This window comes from Hemibagrus wyckioides, linkage group LG27, assembly GCF_019097595.1.
Source record: "Hemibagrus wyckioides isolate EC202008001 linkage group LG27, SWU_Hwy_1.0, whole genome shotgun sequence".
In the NCBI taxonomy this organism is placed as follows: Eukaryota; Metazoa; Chordata; class Actinopteri; order Siluriformes; family Bagridae; genus Hemibagrus; species Hemibagrus wyckioides.
Window position 1 is genome coordinate 11,698,712 of NC_080736.1, and position 20,098 is coordinate 11,718,809.

General features: G+C 36.9%; 3 protein-coding genes across 6 annotated transcripts in view; 2 read left to right on the forward strand and 1 right to left on the reverse strand.

Annotated features, from left to right (window-relative positions):
• The window catches only part of apba2b (amyloid beta (A4) precursor protein-binding, family A, member 2b), an 88,909-nt gene extending 79,867 nt beyond the window's left edge, over positions 1-9,042 (forward strand). For all 4 annotated transcript variants that reach the window (XM_058382437.1, XM_058382440.1, XM_058382438.1 and 1 more), the window contains 5 exons: positions 2,307-2,486; positions 4,376-4,588; positions 5,332-5,451; positions 5,789-5,929; positions 6,569-9,042. In XM_058382437.1, coding sequence (XP_058238420.1) covers positions 2,307-2,486; positions 4,376-4,588; positions 5,332-5,451; positions 5,789-5,929; positions 6,569-6,640 — 726 coding nt within the window. In that variant the 3' untranslated portion in view covers positions 6,641-9,042. The remainder of the gene's footprint in view (positions 1-2,306; positions 2,487-4,375; positions 4,589-5,331; positions 5,452-5,788; positions 5,930-6,568) is intronic.
• A 2,296-nt stretch (positions 9,043-11,338) lies between these two features.
• Positions 11,339-16,280, reverse strand: sord (sorbitol dehydrogenase). The gene is made up of 9 exons (XM_058382201.1): positions 16,120-16,280; positions 15,964-15,997; positions 15,080-15,244; positions 14,654-14,813; positions 14,365-14,483; positions 13,721-13,786; positions 13,168-13,346; positions 12,755-12,876; positions 11,339-11,554 (listed from the first exon to the last, which is right to left on the reverse strand). The coding sequence occupies exons 1-9, from the start codon at positions 16,171-16,173 to the stop codon at positions 11,389-11,391; spliced, it is 1,065 nt and encodes a 354-aa protein (XP_058238184.1). The 5' UTR covers positions 16,174-16,280; the 3' UTR covers positions 11,339-11,388.
• Positions 16,281-17,029: 749 nt separating this feature from the next.
• si:dkey-1h4.4 (leucine-rich repeat protein SHOC-2) lies at positions 17,030-20,072 on the forward strand. The gene is made up of 4 exons (XM_058382203.1): positions 17,030-17,683; positions 18,158-18,578; positions 18,865-19,004; positions 19,156-20,072. Exons 1-4 carry the CDS (start codon positions 17,522-17,524, stop codon positions 19,207-19,209), a joined length of 777 nt encoding a protein of 258 aa, XP_058238186.1. The 5' UTR covers positions 17,030-17,521; the 3' UTR covers positions 19,210-20,072.
• The last annotated feature ends 26 nt before the right edge of the window (positions 20,073-20,098 follow it).

A 20,098-nucleotide genomic window follows, 5' to 3' on the forward strand; every position in this document is an offset into this window, starting at 1 on the left:
ATATGTGGTGTTTGATGTGTTTTCTGTCATCTACACATGCCAGCATGTTGTCGCTTCTCATTCATTAAGTTTCCATGGTTTTAACTATAGACTAAGGATTTTTTTTCTGTCAGGTTAATTGTACATAAATACACTGATGAACTCTCATGATGAAGATTTGTAAATTTTTGGAACTATTGTAACTTATTCCCAAAGGTAAACTAAATTTATTTCATGAATCCATTCTTCAGTAACTACTTTATCCTCTAGGTTCTTCAGAAGTATCTACCCCCAAAAAAACATGCCAGAAGCTGAACTGGCTATACTTAATCACCCCTAGGTGTGAATTAGTGTGTGAATGTGTGTGACACCCTGCGGTAGACTGGCACCCCATCTAGGGTTGAATCCTGCCTTGTACACAGTTTTCTGGAATATCCCTTATGACCTTGGCTAAGATAAATGAGATCTGCAGTTGCTGAGTTGATTGAATGAACAGTGTTCATACTGTGATTATGAACTACATTTTCACAGCATTGCATTACAAAATTATTTGAATTATACAATTATAAATAGTGGTTAAACTGTTAACACAGTTGATTACCCCTTAAAGTTTTTTACTAAGACATCCTGCTTTTGTAAACTTTTGAGGGTGGAGCCTGAAGAGGCAGGGCGGAAACCAATAATCTACCCAAAAATAGAAATGTTTCATTGAATTTTTTTTACTAGATTCTCTACTGCAGACTTGTGAAGCAGTTTTAGTTTTAGTCAATCACATTGCAGTTAGCATGCAGTTCATGTAGACTACAAATCTATTAGTAAAACCTATGTTTTTAATATATATTTGTTAGTCCAATGTGTTTGAACATATTGTACAAAATTTACAATAGTTTGTTGCAGATATTTTTTTTACATTCGACTAGAAATCCTGTGAATGTAAACTCATCCCAGTATGGATGCCCTACGAAACAGTATGTCCAGTAGGATGGCACGTGATCATGATGGTGAAAATGGATGATAATTTTGCACTGCTTATGTTGTTGCATGTGGTCCTTAAGATCAATAGCAGGAGGTGATTTTTTTTTTTTTTTGCAAATAACATTGAATCATAAAATGACTATTCTGGCATTGCCTTTATGTATGATTACTTTTAACTTGCATAAATAGAAGTTAGAAATCCAGTCTCAGGAAGTTGCTGTGTAGTTCAGAAAACCAACCAGCTCTCCTCCTCAGCACAGCTGCTGCTCACTCTTACTGACTCATTACCCTCTCTGATATACAAACCAAGTGAAAAAGTTTGAGTGTGCCTGTGTGCTATTAGATGAGTCATTCAGACTGCATCCTGCACTTTCACACTGAACAAAGTTATTTTTAGTCCCATCACAGCCTTCAACACTGTTCAGCTGGCTATGCAATAACACTCCCGCATATCTGATGCGGTTCTGCAGGTGCTGAATCGACCATTCCTGCACAGTCCAGCAGCCTGGTTTCATGTTTTAATCCGATCACATGAACATGTTGCAAAATGATCTTGTATTACAGCGCATGTCATGAAGAGGCCAATAGAAAAACAAGCATGGCAATGAGACAGCATCTGCAGTTATTATTTTCCTTGACTCTGATTTTTCCTGTATAAAAAATGTAATTATCTTTAAAGCATTTAAGCAAACCTTTGTGTAGGCATGTCCTCAAAGAGACTAAGTGGTTTATAATGGTTTCGATATTACACAAGTGGGTAACAGCATTAAGTAGTAACTGAATCGTCCCAATTTTGGTCTGAAATACTGGAGAGATTTTGGAACAGATGTTTTATTTCTGATTTATTTTTTTAATTTTTTTTAGTTTTTCATTTCACTTTTCTGAAACATATTGATTGACAAACATAAACATAAACATAGCATATCACGTCATGATGTTTTGTAAAACAAAAGAGTAGGCAATGTGTATCAGATCAGATTCAAGTACAGTATTTGCCAATCCTCAGATCGTGTGTGTGTGTGTGTGTGTGTGTACACAAAGCATACCTGCTTTCAAGTGTACAAATCGATGAAAGTGATCCAGGCCAGAGTAGTGCCATCAGTCTAAAATCAGAGATTTGACACATCTCATCTGTTATACTGAGCAGCATTATACAGGTTTGAATGAAGTCTGGCCAGCTTTGAATAAGCATAGCTACATGCTACAACCATCTGTTATAATAGTAAAAGGCACAGTTCTTACAGTATTATGCAGAATTACATGAAGTCTTGCATCTTAATACTTGTTCATACTGAAAGTCACATGCTGATTTGGCCTGTCCTGTTTCTCTTCTGTCCTCTGTTGTGGTCCAGGCCCAGCTCATAGCACAGTCTATCGGTCAGGCGTTCAGCGTGGCCTACCAGGAGTTCCTCCGAGCTAACGGCATCAACCCAGAGGACCTGAGCCAGAAAGAGTACAGTGACATCATCAACACACAGGAAATGTACAACGATGACCTCATCCACTTCTCCAACTCAGAGAACTGCAAGGAGGTCAGTGCATATTCCACACTTGACCATCTCTGAATGGCTCTGCTCTGTCTGAGCCTAGTAATATTACAAAATTCTTTCATTTGAGTGTTCTATAAAGAAAAGAGCCGTTAGAGAGAAATCACTTGCATAATAGATGGTTAAAGCTTTTACAGACTTGCATACATACAGAAAGCTGTGTATATTCAGTAAGCTGGATCACCATTACATTAGTCAATATGTGCTGCCTCTTGCACTATATCACTTACAGCACTAAGCTGTCACTGCACTGCTGTTCGTATTGTTTATATCTTGCTTTTAATGTTATTTTGGCTTCTATTTATTATTATTTCATGATTCTTTTGTCTTTTTAATATCAGAGCTGCTAAACACATTTCTTTTTTTTTTTGTACCATTGTGTATGCACAATGACAATGATTATAAAAGCAGGTACTTAAGCAGGAATAAGTCTGGAATCTGGACCTGGAAATAACACTGGCATCTACACCTCCACAGCAAAGCTAAACCTCAGCTGGGTCATCCATATCCAAACTTACTGTAATATAAGTTGAACCACTATGTCTTTTGGCAATGTAATTATCTTCACTGTGTCATCAACTGAGATCCAATGGCCAGTGGAAATGACTTACACCACCTTGCTGTATGATTGTTTTCAAACTGAAACGGACACACTGAATCAGATTTGTTTCAAACTGCAAAAAAGAGCTCGACTGCTCTAAAAATACACAACAAATCAATACAACATCTAGATATTTGCTTGCAGCACAGAAGGGTTTAGTCAAGACCTTTCAAAGTGCTTTATTTTAGAGCATCTATCCTGTGGCTGTTGTGCTTCTTGGATTGACATTAGGGCAGTGCTGCAGAGTTTCTGATGTGCAGTAAAACACCTAGGCTAATGCCTTTCCGGCTGAGTATGCATCAGCCTCAGACTGCTGCGAAGCTTGCTGGTTATTGTGGCTGCTGGTACAAATATCTCCTTCTTACTCAACAGTCCTTTCAGTCCAAGAGAATAGTCAATGAGCTGCTGTGTCCAATTTTTTGGGGGGTACTATAGTGTAGTCGATTGTGTTCCTTAATTGCCTCCTATTGTCTCTCTTCAGTGCAGTCAGTACTTTAGCACTTAACACTACTCATTACAAGTCTTGTTGCACTGTCTTTGCCTTTCTAATTTTTTGTTTACTGATTCCGCCTTTCTTACTGTATCTCTTTAATGTATCTCTGCCTGTATTAAAATGTCAAATTCACATCTGAACAGAATCAGTCAAATTATTACTGGTGTATTCATTTGCAAGCGAAACAGAACAGTCTGATACTCCGAATGGAGGAAATTATCCATGATCATTTTCTAAAAGACGAGTTACAGTTAATCACTGACTCGCTGTTTGTGGAAGATTATTATACAGATCAGAAATAATAGCCATTTTTCTCGGATAAAATGATGAACTGCAGTTTTGATCGTACCCTAACTGGGGAATTTTGGGGAATAGGTTTGTTAATTAATAAAAACAAATGTTTCATTTCAAAGATTTCTTTTTACACTGAAGCAAACAATAATTGCATTCTTGCACTTTATTGCACTGGCTTTACTCTGATTTGAGTTTGGTCAGCAGTATTGCTCTGAACTTGCTGCGTCGTATTTTGTAAGTTAGTTTCAGAACCAGCTGACTGAGAGGCATTATCACTTCTGGATCTCTGAAGATATGTGAAAAAATATGCTCTGGTCTGGAGGGTGCTTTCTTTGAAGATTTTGTGTATTTCTGCTTTCTCCAATTTAGTATTTTTGCTTTGGGAATTTGCAACATATTACTCTATTAATGTAACAATGCTGTGGAATATTTTACTGCAGATGTTTGTTAATTGAATAAATGTTGCCCATTTCTTGCCCCCCACAGCTGCTGTTGGAAAAGCAGAAGGGTGAAATTCTGGGTGTAGTAATAGTGGAGTCTGGCTGGGGCTCCATCCTGCCCACAGTGATTCTAGCCAACATGATGAACGGAGGACCAGCTGCACGCTCAGGGAAGCTCAGCATCGGAGATCAGATCATGTCCATCAACAACACTAGTCTGGTGGGGCTGCCACTCGCCACCTGTCAAGGCATCATTAAGGTGAGCAGGGGTCAGGAGGTCACAGGGCCAGAGTCTTTCACTTGTGTCATTTTGTCTATGCACCATTCTGAAGTTATCATAACTATACCTTGGTCTGCACTCTTCACACTGACAACTATGATGCACACAAGTAAATAGGCACATGTTAAAGGCTATTACCCAAGAAAGAGATAAATCATTAAGTGCTTATAAAGAAGAGATTATTGCTGAAGAACTAGGGAGGTTGAAGGCTATCAAGTGCTAACCCCGGAGACACATTGCCAGCCAACTGCATCTTCAAACTGCTTGGTGGAAAGCACTGTCTGCCCTCTACCTCATGCAAGAGCTAGTGTTGCTTCATCTAGAAGCATAGAGAAGGATGGCTGTGGTATCATGGGGATATGCACACTCACGATCTGCAGCCAAACACTTCTCTGTTGTGTCACTTGGGAGCCCTAGAAGTAATTATTTTTTATTGCTCAGGTTGGAACAGCTCTATAAATGGCTGCTATGGGCAGTCTCCCATCAAAGTGGGATGTGTAGGCTTTATCACTTCATAATCAACCACAGCCTTTATGGATTACTCATTTTGCTGTGCATGTACATACGCAGTGGCATAAATGAATGGTGATTTTAATTACAGGTAATGAAGATGAAATATCTATACAGTAATTTTGATGCATGGACAATACTAGAGTAATAATAACCAAAAGCTGCAGTTAAGTTGGTGTATTTCTTAAACTGTGCTCCCTTTGATCCCTCAGGGTCTAAAGAACCAGGTGCAGGTGAAACTGAACATCGTAAGCTGCCCTCCTGTGACCACAGTCCTCATCAAAAGACCTGACCTCAAATACCAGCTGGGCTTTAGCGTGCAGAATGGCATCGTGAGTAACAGAGCGCCGACCTTTGACCACTCCAAATAACCAGGAGTTATACTGCTAATGTATCAGCAGTGGGGATTCTAGCCACCTGTTTGTATGCAGATTTTAAATTTGCAAATGGAAACACGCAGTCTGGCTTCAGTGTTCAGTGTCTGGCTTCAGTGTCTCCATGAATGTTTTTTATATAAAGCAACTAAACTGCACATAGGTGTACAGATATCAAATTATATACACTATATTGAATATTATCGCTCTAAATGAAACAGCCAGATGCAAATAAATGTCTACTAATGCTACAGTGCTGAGTTCACTATGTGTGTGTGTGTGTGTGTGTGTGCAGATATGTAGTCTGATGCGTGGCGGTATAGCTGAGCGAGGAGGAGTCCGGGTTGGCCATCGGATTATTGAAATAAATGGGCAAAGCGTGGTGGCTACAGCCCATGAGAAGATTGTCCAAGCATTGTCCAACTCTGTGGGCGAGGTGAGGATAAATTCGGTGCTATTTCAGACTCGCATTCATCAGACAATTCGCTAGAAAGAACTTCCACACGTTTTGATATAAAATAGTAAAACAATATGAATGCTGCCATTATGAATAAATGTTGGCACTAGATAACTTTTGGATACAGAATATTAGCTTACAGTGTGACTAATATCCTGAAGTCAGAAGCTCATACACAAGAACTGCACTCCACATAATCAAGACTAATAATTATGAATTTTTTTACAGTGTTATTTAACAAGCAAAACATGTATACTCGTACAAATGAGGTAATTTTGTTGGGAGACATTTTTCCCAGCACAGAAAGGTCTTTCTGGGTTCTTGGTAAAATGACAAGAGATTAATGTAGGTACAACACAAGTAATTAAAAGACCTAACTTGTCTCTTGGATGTTCGTCAAATTAAAACTGTTACACTTAATTGCATACATATTTATTTTAGAAAAGTAAATTGCAGTTAAGTACAGTTTGCGTTAAAACTATGGCCTTGTATCTGTTGATCATTTATGAATGATTATTGTTAAGCTTAGCTTGGGTGTGCTTCATCATGATTAACTTACTGGAGCTTCAAGCATCGAAACTTTGCACAATGGCACATTTGTTTTTCTCCTCTGAACAGATCCATATGAAGACAATGCCAGCGGCCATGTTTAGGCTCCTAACTGGCCAGGAGACTCCCATGTACATCTGAATGAATGATATAAGACTTTTAATGGACACATCTTTGTCTAAGGATCTCTGTCTTTTGTCAGATCATCTCTCTTCTTTTGATTCACAGATAATAACTCTCTTGTCTCTCTTGTTTTCTCCTAACCCCCATATAACAGTTGGCCATTTTCCAATGATTCTGTGGATTTTGTTTGTGGCATTGTGTGTATACTCAGTGGGCGTTCAGTCGGATGATAAAAGACTGAACCAATGCATCATTTTTTTCTTATATGCAAATAAAAAGGGGAGCTTATGTATATTTATTTCAGCTTCCCTTACAGCTCTTTTATTTATTTTAATTATCGATAAAGTGTCTTGCTCCTGTCTGTGAACTATGTCGGAAAGTTTGTGCTGTAAATATTTATTCATTCTGTCAGCGGATGGGAAAAGCAAAGCCAGGGTGAAAAGTCCACCCATGTAATACCCAAAAATAGTGAGAACGGTGACTGTATCTGGATTGGGAAGAGTTGTGCCAAAAAAAACTCTAGCTATATACAACTTTTTTTTAAAAATAAGCTCATGTAACAGTGTACCTTTTCTTTTCAATAATCACCATTTTGCTGTAGAACAAGTTTCGCTTTCCCTCTAGCAGGTGCAGAGAGATATATTAAAGTCATGTATCATTTCATTAGTCTAATGTCTAACACATGAATAAAAACCAAATGATAAATGACATGAAGTTACAAGCATTTATAATTATTATTACCCCTTGTAAAAACTTGTTACAGAGAAAGCAGAATGCAAGCAGAAATCACTAAAGTACAGCCACATGTGAACTTGCACTCTTGAAAAGTTAGACAAGGCTTTATAATGCAAGATATTGAATTTGGTCAGTTAGTGCTGTAAGCATTGTATCAGCGATTTTGTGTATACAAGCTTTAACATTTGTTAAGCATGACTTATACATCATGTACTGAGACAGATACATCCTGTCCCAACATTAAATGACCACAGTGGATGTTTTAATGATACAAACACTCTAACTATCATATATCTCTATTTTTCTCTTACTTTATGAAATGTAGCACTTGCTAGATGGGAAAGCACATCTTTTGTGCAGGCAGAATTTAGTGCTAAATTAACCGACCTACAAACTATACTGATGGGAAACCCATACGCTTCTGTTTTAGATTATTTTGCAGAGCATTTCATAAGGTATACAGCCACAAACATACCCTCGCATTATCTCCTTACTTTCCAAGTGATATTAGAAATCCAGTGCAATTGTATGGCAATGTGTTTAATTATAAGGGGTTGTCACTTGCTTGCAGTTGCTAGCCATATTTATTTAAAAAAAAGTTATAACACTTTAAACTTTCCTTACAGTGAATTTTCATTTGATTTGATATTTGCGTAAACATATCGAGGGCTATATTTGACCATGTGTATATACAGGCATTACTTCAGACTGTCAGCAGGGGAAGCTGCTTTTCAATGGTCATATTGGTGACTCTCTGAATTCGGTCACTTTTACTTGAATCTATCCGGGAGGTTGATAGGGATGTCTAAATAAACAGTTTTGAATGTCTCAATAAGTAAATAATAACTGGCATCGCAAGACATATTAATAGCTGCAGTTAACCTCAATACAATATATGGCACAATGAAATGGCTTTTCTACATCATTACAAGAATATACCCCACAATAAATCTTTAGAACGTTATAAGTCCAGAGTTTGGAAGAATCACAAATCTGTTGTACATACAAAGCAACTCCAAACAGAAAGGAACATTTTTATATTCTGATTCATCACCAAAAAATAAGAGTCGACTTCATTTGGTGGGCATTAAATCGTGTTTGTTTGGGTTTTTTTTAAACATGGCAGTGCACAAACTTTTTGTAACCTACCACATGTTAAACACAATTATCCCACCATATCATAATAATCCAATAAACCTAACAATAACCATCATGTAAAGTACTTTTTTTTTTTTTTTTTGAAACTGTATCATATCTAAAAGTTTATTTTTTATGTGTTTTATGTCCATTTTTGTGCGTGCTTGACGAAAACTCATTCGAGTTGTGAATGTAAACGTGTTGTTAATAGTGCATCCATTACCTTGCGCAGTATTAGAATGTCTGTACATAAACACGAACATTGTTTAGTAAAAGTGCCCAGATTAGGATGGCACTGACTCTGTTAACTCTCCCTCTCCCTGCTTCGTGTCAGGCTTCTGCCTTGAGGAAATAAATTCACACTGTGATCAGAAGCCTTACTGCAGAGTAAGAGCTTTGGGGAATATGAGAAAAGGTGAAACAAGGAAAGTCACAAAGATTAATAGTTACCTGTTTGCATGCAGCATAAATGTCAAAATGGGGAAAAAAAAGACAAAAAAACAAACAAACAAACAAAAACAATAACAATAAAATGTAACATAAGCCATTGCTGGACTGTTTGTGCTTTTGATTTACAGTTTTTGTGCAAGTGAGGATCTATAACAGAGACAAGGTTCTAAATTTTCATTCACTCTTTCATTTATCGCCTGCTTTTCTAATGGTCATAGATGTAAATGTTATTTACATCGTTGTTTGTGGATTCAGTTTCTGAGTCTGTGTAGCTGACTCTTTAACTCTGATACAGTTACAGATTTGGGACTTTTAATGCCGCTTTAAGGAATGGACACAATCACATATGAGTTTAGGGGCAAAGGTCTAATCTCTAGCATACCTGATGGCTTATATATGTTTATTTGCAATGAGAAAAGAACAGAAAACAATTTGATTAAACTCACTTATAACAGAGGTATAAGGGCAATCGTTCAATACTGCCTTATATTAGGGTTCTTTTAACAGATATTATTTAATTGCAGTGACCAAGCCATAAACTTAACGCTTAATATATTGTAACAAAGCAACTTAATACCTTTATATGATTTTTTTTAAATACAAAAAAAAAATAAAATAAAGCCAAATAATCAAAACCAATGTTTTACCATTAATGAGTAAAATAACACCCACAATGACCAAGATGAATTAATGAACAGGAATCTTATTGTACAGCTGAAAAGCTCCAATATTTAACAAGAGTTAAGGAATTTTAGGAACATCCTGTCCTTTAGTGTTGAACTTAATTATGGATTAGTCAGTGCAGATATTATTTGTTATCGTTCATCAATGAATAGGCATGTTTACTTTGTTACTGTCATTAGATTCATTTTTATAATAGTGTCATAATAGTGTATGAATCAGTAAATTGGATGTCTGCTTTCAGAATATCAGTATAATCAGTGAATAATGTTATAAGAGAAGCTTTTGTTTGTTTTTGCATTAGTTGAATCAATGGCCTGAACGTTTGGCCTCAATATGAATATCACAAAACTTTTGGGAAAGTCTTAAGTAGCTGGATTTACTTTTGACGATATTGCTCCACTGTTGCAGGAAGACTTTTGGTAAGAGCTTGTCACACATCGACCTCCTAAGGCTTTTGTATTGTAAAGCTGTAAGTTTCAAAGTTGCACCAATTTTTTAAATAAACATTGATCTTTTGTTCCTTCACTTAAGAATGATTCCACACAACACGAGTGTTAAGCTGTTCTCTGAGTACAGTGGAGTGTGTTGAAATCGCTGTCTTTGGTAATCACACACACACTACAGACGCAGTAAATAGAGACCAGCTTACTTTTCTTTAATAGTAGTGTATTTTACTTCCATATCTGGAAACATTTCTGAAATAAATACATTTCAATTCCAGTTTCTAAACTACACATTCACAGAGGTCTCTCTGAGATGATAACTTGGCTTATCTTTGGCTTATTACCTGCCTGTCTTCCTGCAGCCTCCAGAGGCCTCTTAAGATAAGTGGAGCCCATTCTCATAACAATTTGCAGAGTTGAACCCTACCCACATCTGTAGTCATGGCAACCTATTCTTATTTCACCAAAATGAAACCCATATTTCTATAAGACAGATCATAATTTTTTTTTTTTCTTTTTAGCCAGGGACACCTTCAATTCCACAGACCCACAGAGTACAGATTCATTTTGTGAATTATGTAAATTTATACAATAAGATTTTATTTGTTTATTTATCAGAGCTGTAGGGATTTGTATTCCCTAACCATCCACCAGCAGAATACATTAGGTTCAAGTTGACTTCATTTATGTTATGGTGGTTTGGTTTAAACTCATTCAATTTATTTAAACAGGCTAACTATAAAAACTCAATAATAAATATGACTTTCATCATGGTTGAGGGTTGTGTTTATCACCACTGTTATTAATTTAAAAACAGACAATAAATAAATAAATAAATAAATAAATGGACCCCTGGCAAACACCTACAGCTCTCTGGACTCCACTTTGAGAAACACTGCTATAATGGTCATGGAGTCATGACCGTCCGTGAATATTCATTACTCCAGTATGTAGAGTTCTGTTACCCCCTGGTGGTTATTATCACAACATACAACATCTAGCAAAATACTCTTTAATCAGTGTGTATATACAGTATGTCTGGTGTTTCATCCAGTCTTATAAAAGGAACATGAGGGGGGAACAGGGCAAAACAATGATCTATTAACTTATGCAGGCTTAACATATAGAAATGCAGCCCCAAAGTTACTGTAACACTTGATTATAAAAATTCTCGTTTAATTTGTCCACAATATCCATTACAGTATGTTTATAAATTCATGATATAATTGATTTGTTAGGCAGTAATAATTCTAAAGTAAAAATCAGATCAGTTTAAATTGCTTTATTTATGAGGAAGAATTTCATTTCCTCCATTTCTTATGGGTTCTGGTCATTTTTGTCACATTTCAGCATGACTTTGATCCCAATGCCTTGTCTAGTCGTCTCAAACGCCTGCACAGCTTGCTCCAATGGAAAGCGGTGTGTGACCAGAGGCTTTACATTCACACGCTTTGATGCCAGCATAGAAATAGCCATAGGCCACCTGGACAGAGAACACAAAACAAACTTAACAGTGCATTATATAAGATTTGTTGGGGGAAAACAGGTTAAATGAGTGGAGTTGAATGAGATTTGACTTCAGACATTTTTAACAGTTTTCTAACTAGAGTTACCATTAACACTGACATTCAAATGCTTGAGGGCCAAGTGACAACATAATGATTTAGGATGATGTGACGGGACGTCTAAATCACACACCTGTCTCAAAACCAGTCAAGCTGTTCAGTATGTCCTGAACTTATAAATGGAATGCATTAAAATCATGGATACAAGTCTGGTAATGGTTGCAGATTCAGTTAATGTTCATATCAAGCATTAGAATGAGGAAAACTGTGACCTCTGTGACTTGGTTATTGGTGCTATGGTACGGTTATCAGTACCAGATGGAATCATTTGAGAATTTCAAGAACTGCAGATCTCTGCTGCGATTTTCACACATTATAGTTCCTAGAGTTTACACAGAATGGTGCAAAAATCCTCATTGATCTGACAGATCAGATGAAAATGGCCAAACAGGTCTGAGGTGAAGGCTGTGGTAACTCAAATAACCTAATAATCTTGGACATAAGACAGCAGAACATTATCTCAGAACTCACCATGAGTTACAGCAATTATGTAATGAAATCATTTCAACATGGACCAGAATATAAAAGGAACATTTCCCAAAAATCTCATTATGCCACAAAGAACTGAGGCAGTTCTGAGCAGATGTGCTTACAAAGTATTACTATGCTGTTCATAATACAGTGGCCAGTGAGTGTAGTGTAGTTTCAGTCTGATTTTCCTATTTCATTGTGATTCTGTTATTTTATTAAACTGTTCATTGCACATAGAATTACTGAGACAGATATCTTTGGAGGTGAGTATGTATGTGATGATTTAGATGTGCAGGATGCTAAACTGATCGCTTCTTTCAGGTCCAATGCTGACTAAAAAACTGAACTTCACTTCTCATTACTATTTGGGTAAAGATGAATACTGTATACATTTCATGGTGTTTTATTCAATTTTCATTTAATGATAGTCATGAAATGAAATTTATTTGGTGTACTGGATTTTACTGACTGTTATCGTTATTTTTGGTATATAAAGCTCTTAGTGGGTTTAGTTTCTCATCACTGAGAGCAATCTGCTATATTGGTTGTGCATCGATTACACAGATTCTGTATACTGTTTAACTCACGTGTTGCAGTAGCGGAACATGCCTCGGATGTCCACTTCTCTGACAGCAGCGTTAACGAGAGGCACTGTGGTCATTTCAGCACCAAGTCCAACCAAAACTACTACACCTCCAGAGCGCGTGGCCTGTAAACACAAACAATATGTGGACAAAAAAAGTACTGGTGTACTATCATTAATAACTTAATTAATAGTTTAACATGAATCTAACTGAGCTAAACAGGAGAAGGCTAATATTGCTATTATTAATATCGTATTATAGGTGATAGATAATAACTAATAATAATTGGCAAATGAGAAGAAGAAGAAGAAGAAAAAGAAGATGACATTATTAATATTGTTGTAGTTGTTGTTGTTGGTGGTGGTGGTGTAAGAATGTAGCAAGGAATAATGATAGTTTTGATGTAGGATACTCACAAAGATTGCAGTTTGGATGCTACTCTCAACACCAGTACACTCTATTGTGATGTGAGGCATGCCCCCCAGGATGCCTCCCACGCGTTTGGCCATTTCCTGTGGTATATCCTCTTTCTTAACAGGAAAAAGAAAGTCAGCACCAAGCTCTTTTGCCTTGGCCAGCCTATCAGCGGAGAGGTCTGATGGCAAAAGAAGTCATTGAATGACCGGATGTCACATGATTTACAACGGTTTTGTACATTTTTTTTGTTTGAGTTATATCCTTCAAGTTGCTTAAAAAAATAGTAAATGATTACTAGGGTGAGGAGAATTATATACCTAGTGCACAGTAAATTATTAGTTTACAGAGAAACCAGAGCTCAGTCCTTCATCAGCGCTGCAAGTGGGGATTTTTTTGAGTACACTGCAATATTATTAATGTTCTTACTGCCCACTTTATTTACCATCTTATCAGATAGATTTTATCATTTGTATACGACCCAAGCCTGACTGCAATAATTATATATATAATTTTATCACCCAGCTGGCACAGGTTATGACCACAGCACCTTACCGCTTATAAGCACTTGAGAGGCTCCCATGGATTTAGCTACCAACAGGGTGACCAGGCCGATCGGTCCTACAGTAAACAAAACAGAGGCTGTTTAAGGAAATGATTCATATCAGTGATACAATTGTGTGTAAGCTTTGGACAGGAGCAAAGTGCATCTCCTTTAAGATGTTTTATAATGATCAGTACCTTAAATTTAGACTGCCACCAATTCAAATAAAAATAAAAAGATTTAAAGTCCTTATTAAACAGAAAGTAATATATCGAAGTGTCACGGAACAAACCAGAATTTACTGTGTGGACTTTAGTTGAAACTGTCTGAAATCTGTTTTTATCCAGCCACAACTTAGTGGTACTGTATATCTCACTGTGCTAATTTGGTTGAGCCTAAATGCAGTGGTCAGAAATAAAGGTCCCTGTACTGAGGTAGAGAAAGATGCTTTGTCTAAAATTACTTAAAATGAGACCACTCATTTTAAGTAACCTTGTTTCCTCATTTCTGACCTTAACTGAAGGCGTAAAAGTCTTCTGATATTGGTGTATTTTTGTGTTTGCACTATGATCATGAAAAATGAGCCCTTTAAGTGAAACATTCTACATAATGTAAAGGGAAAAGCACTGCTGGCCCAGCAGAAAGGGTTAGTAACCTGCTCCACAGATGAACACAGAGCTTCCCAGAGTAACTCCGGCTCTCCTGCATGCGTGAATCCCCACAGAGAGCGGCTCAATCAAAGCCCCTTCCTCATAAGTCACATTATCAGGAAGCCTGCACACAGAAATGCAGATGATTAACTGAGGAGCACACCAGCATTAAACCTGTCCTCTGTCCTTTATGCTTGCAATATTCCTGTGGATTTTAAAACCAGCAAAATATATCCAAAAGATGGAACAATTTCAAGACAATAGTAAAGCGCATTGCATTTTGGGGAAACCGACTTGTAGCAGAAATTGGCGTTATGTTTGTAGTATCTGCAGAGGTTCCCGTCATCAGGTGGTGTGGCACAGAAGAATATGGTGGGTGATAGGTTGTAGCGTCCAGATTTGAAAAACTCGTCCATTTCTCTGGGAACTCCAGGTTCAATAGCCACCCTGTCACCTAAATGGACAACAAATAGCAAACATAAGCAGGATTCAAAAGTGTCTTATCATAGAGCTTCACAATTTATCATTTGTTAATTATTAACACAATATTCACCTTTGCAACTCTAATAACAATGAAGGCTGCAATATGCAAATAAGTTCAATATCTGACCAGTCGTACACATTGCTTCTTGTTGTGTGGCTGCGTAAAACCAACAAACATGAATCATTTTGGCCTAAACAATGCGGGTTAATCTTTATTCATGCTTTTCTCCAGCAAACCTGGTTTGAGGTGAGTGACTGCAGATCCCACTTTAACCACTCGCCCTGCTGCCTCATGGCCCAGGACCATCGGCTTCTGAAGGACAAAGTCCCCAATCCGTCCATGCTGCCAGTAGTGCACATCAGAGCCGCAGATCCCCACTGAATGCATCTGAAGTAAAACCTCTGAAGGACAAAACACAGATCTCATTACCACAGAGTTAATTAACATGTTTAACAAAAAAGTAGGAAAATTTAAAAAAAACAAAAAAAAAAACACGCTGGTCAAGGAACAACTGTTATAGCTGCTATAACATACGTAAGAACAGTAAGAACTTATTTTTAATGGACATCCATAACATTATAAATAACTAGTAATGCATAAAAGGCATGATGTGTCCTTCATTAATAAATAAAATGTAGTATAAGAGGAATAATCCACTTCAGTATGGTGACATTAACACCGCCTGGCAAACTGCATCATACACCACATGTGGATTATTTTCTGTTTTATTCCTTATATTCAGGAACAAAAGAGAAAACTAAAGTCAAGGCAGTTATTATGCAATTAGTCGTTATGAAGAAGTACTGATTATAATAAACTCATTAGAGCACTGAAATAATGTTTCAACATCAGTGTCAGATCACCTGCCTCTGGCTAACATGACACAAGAAACAGCTGCTTATTTTCGGACAATGATTATTAGTTTAAAACAGAACTTTATGATGGAAATAAAGTGCTGTCCAAATTATTTTATTCTATATTGCCATCAGGCCATAATCAAACACTGGATAACTTCAACACTGCAGTCAAGGGGCAAAGGGCAAAAAAAAAACAGAGTTCATGTATTTGCAATGTCAACTTTCACATTCAGTAAAAATTGTGAATTAGTGTTTGATCATACCATCAGCTCCAGGCTCTGGTATGGGACGTTGCTCCTGCAAATAACAAGATTAAGATTAAATATGCGCATCACCATGATTCAGTGACTGAATGCAATCTTTCAAACACATAAACGTTAGTTATTAAGGATAGCTGGGTTAGAACGACTTTGCCATACCAGCCTTAGATCGTCTTTACTGTGCAAGACCAGTGAAAGGTTGTCTTTCTCCATTTTCTCCTTTGGAGCACTTCAGTGTTTTATGGAAAGTTGCTTTAATAAACCTAGCAGCGATTGCGCGTGAAACTCCCACTCTTGTTTTTCTCACCCGTGTTCCGATAAATCCCGCCCCCTATACTGGGATTGGCTAAAAGATCCCGCCCCTGCGCCATGATTGGTTAGTGTCTAAGGTCCGTCCATACAGCTTCACGTCACTGTATCAACACAACGACGTTGCGGAACTAGAGAAGACTTTTATTTTTTTCCTATAGCATATACAAAAAGTAGCAGGCAAAATCAAACTTTCTGTATTTCTTATTTGTGTTACCTTAGAAACAGTCATTAAAAGGACAGTCCCTGTTTTACATTTTAATTGGTTCTATTCATTTAACCAGTGAATCAGGATTAAAGAAGACCAGCATGGTATTTCCGTATCTAGGCGACCTGATATACCACTAGCCAATCATGGCCCTGGAGGTAGATGCTAGTATCCAATGAAAGCACAAATTTACCCGAATAAGGTGGGAAGATAACGGTCATATGACTTGCACCTCCTGCTTACCGGTTTTATAATCAGCCTTGTTTGAAATCCACAGAAATAAACAGACAGACAGACAGACAGATAGATAGATAGATAGATAGATAGATAGATAGATAGATAGATAGACAGACAGACAGACAGACAGACAGATAGATAGATAGATAGATAGATAGATAGATAGATAGATAGATAGACAGACAGACAGACAGACAGATAGATAGATAGATAGATAGATAGATAGATAGATAGATAGATAGATAGATAGATAGATAGATAGATAGATAGATAGACACACAGATTTAAATATATTAATGATGACGAGCCCACAAGCACAATACACGTACTTTACACTGGGAAATGTATGTAAGTATGAATACTTAGTTAGTTAGTCAGTCAGTCTGGTGTACCACAAGCCAATCATGGCGGGGAAGGAGGATACTACTAGCCAATCAATGCACAGTAGGCGGATCTTAATTGTCTTTTGTCTGTCCAGAGGGATTTCCCCCGAATAATGGCGGGGAAAATAACGGTCATATTTCTCCCAATTTTTCCGATTTTCTAAGCAGCCCTGTGATATCTAATATCTCCGGGTACGATCATGACACTCAAAAATCCCCGCCTGCTCTTCTGCATTTGGCATTTTTGTTTATAACACAGTACCACAGTGCCTCACAAGGTCATAACTGCAGTTTGCATATGTACTATCTGACCGGAAATTGCCCAGACTGTGTAACCATGGTGACGCCACGCGCGTTCCGTCTGCAATTCACATCCTGCTGTAGGTCCACTATCACCTCTTGGTTATTATTTTTCTGAAGCCAAATGAATGTAGATGATATACTCGATGAATGTCAGAGCAAGAAGTGGGAGTCGTTGAATATCAGTCACCGTGGTTTAGTTTTACTTCCAGCTCGTATTTCAGAGCTGGTGACTTTAAAGAAGTTACTCCTGAACAACAACCGTCTTATTTTACCCCCTGAGGAGGTAAGAAGGCAACTGAAGGTGCCGAGTTATACATCTGTCACTATATTAATCTATATTTCTTTATAATACCAGAGAATAAATTGTTATATTAAATATACTTAAATATAACTAAAATAGTAGTTATTATGACTCTTTATGAGTAAAATTGCATTAACATACATGTTACTAGAAGTAGCTGATCTAGTTCCGTACGAATCATGAAGTTGCCAATACTTTTTAGATTTTTTAATGTAAATATTTAATTTAAAAAAAGTTTTTAGACTCTGCTTTGTTCATACTTTGTTAAGTATCACTAGCAATGTTATCTATGTGGCCATCAATAATAGAGAGCCAACATTTGATCTATGTGCAAGACCTTAAACTGTGTAGCTCTTTCATTAGATTAGATGTTACTTCATTTTGGCCAAAAGTCGCTTTGAATAAAAACATTTGCTAAATGCATATAAAAAATGTAAATTTTATTTTGTCTTACAGATTCTGCACCTTGATCAGCTTGAAGAACTCATCCTGGATCAAAACCAGCTGACTGTGCTTCCCGATAACATCAGCTCACTGAAACACCTGACGTACCTGGGAGTAAACCACAATCCACTCTCAGTCCTCCCTGAGGCTTTGGGAGAACTCGGAGAACTCAGAGAGCTTTGGGCCATAAACTGTGGACTTATTTCTATCCCGGCATCTATTGGCAAACTCAGCAAGTTGCAAAAACTTGGTCTGAGTAGCAATTCCATCACGACATTGCCACCACAATTTGGGAACCTCAAAAATCTGCAGTGGTTGAACTTGGCTGATAATAAAATAGAAGATATTCCAGAGAATTTGAAGAACTTACAATCACTAGTCTTCATCAACTTGAATAAGAACAATTTCAAAAAGATTCCAGTGGCACTCACAGGTTAGTTACCTGTCTGCATTATGTGCTGGACCAGTTTCCAAATGTTTTCTTCTGAAAAATATCATGTAAAAAAGTGCTACACAAAGAGAGATATAAAAATGTGAGTCTTTATGTGATTCCTAATAGAAAAAATTCTGAAAGTATAAGTTGCCTAACAGGTAGTAATGTCAGAATGGATCAGTGGCTTGACTTTAGTGCATTTTTTTTTTCTACATTTGTAGATAAATCAGTAGCCTAATGCTTGCAGATGGATGTCTTTATTTGGTATTTTAAATCTCTTTTTCAGAAATGCCAAGTCTTCAAGTTCTTCTTATTAACTTCAACAGTATTACCTCACTGGAGGACGATTTAATCCTTGGTTTCAGCAGACTTATAAAACTTGACATGAGACAGAATCCATTAACTCTCAGACCACATCACTGGCTGGTAAAAACATAAAATGTCATCTGATGAGCATTTAGAGATTTTTGTATGTACAATCTTACAACTTTGTAATTGCTTTTCTACCCACTTTAACTATTATTTTAATCTCTCTCTCTCTCTCTCTCTCTCTCTCTCGCTCTCTGTTTTATTACAGGGTCTGGATTTTATATTGCTAGGCAGCACAGAAACTGCAATGGATGACATATGATGAATACACCATAAATCTGAATTGTCCATTGTTTGGTTTTCACATGACTGATTATATCAGAAGGAACTACAGTGAAAGATATATAATAAACACACAACGGAATACAAACAAGTCATTTTATTACGGTGAAATAAATCTATCTTCAGTTGGTCAGGCAGGAATCAGTCTTGACCGATAAATATATATTCATCTTAAGAATATACTCACTCAGAACAGGTTACAATATAGCACTTATAGGAAATAGGCGTTGTTTTCCTGGTAACATATAATGTTGTAAAATAAAATTGAGGTTTCTAAAGTGAAGCATTACACTGATAGATATATAACAGTGTCAGTAGACAGCAGATGGTGCTGTATTGTGAGTCATTACCATTTGATAGACTCTGTTTAAACACTACACCTATACTATGCAGATTGAAGTGTCTTCATTTGAAAGCTGATCACAAGCTGTCATATGGCAATATTACATTTTCACATCAATACTTGTCTTTATTGCATTCTCAAAAATATGTTATTTGTGGATTATATTCCTTTATAGGTTTATGTATTATGATTGTATTATTAGAGCATTGTATTAAAATACTGTCATGATTCAGTAATTTAGAAAACACAACAAGATGCGCACCTATACCTGTTTTCATTAAGCAGCAAAATGAGACAAATATTTTCTACATAGAGCGCATGATAACAGTGTACATAGTAATGTTACTATGTATGTTGATTCTTGATACACTACTAATAATTGGCGCATTCCTACACATGCCTTCATCCAAAAAAGGTGATTACAACTGCTTCAGGAAAAGACAAAAATTTCTGACCACGTGATACCTCAAAGTTACAAAAGATTTTATTTTATCTACAAAGCCATCACATGGTCACGTCACACCTC

Excerpts from the sequence above, each read along its gene's own strand:
- sord (XM_058382201.1), bottom strand. The coding sequence starts at position 16,173 with ATGGAGAAAGACAACCTTTCACTGGTCTTGCACAGTAAAGACGATCTA. Across the intron at positions 12,877-13,167 it reads GCATCCAAACTGCAATCTTT|GCCACGCGCTCTGGAGGTGT; the intron begins GTGAGTATCCTA and ends TTGTGTTTACAG. Across the intron at positions 11,555-12,754 it reads ATGTTCCGCTACTGCAACAC|GTGGCCTATGGCTATTTCTA; the intron begins GTGAGTTAAACA and ends TTCTCTGTCCAG.
- si:dkey-1h4.4 (XM_058382203.1), top strand. The coding sequence starts at position 17,522 with ATGAATGTAGATGATATACTCGATGAATGTCAGAGCAAGAAGTGGGAG. Across the intron at positions 17,684-18,157 it reads TTATTTTACCCCCTGAGGAG|ATTCTGCACCTTGATCAGCT; the intron begins GTAAGAAGGCAA and ends TTTGTCTTACAG. Across the intron at positions 18,579-18,864 it reads GATTCCAGTGGCACTCACAG|AAATGCCAAGTCTTCAAGTT; the intron begins GTTAGTTACCTG and ends TCTCTTTTTCAG.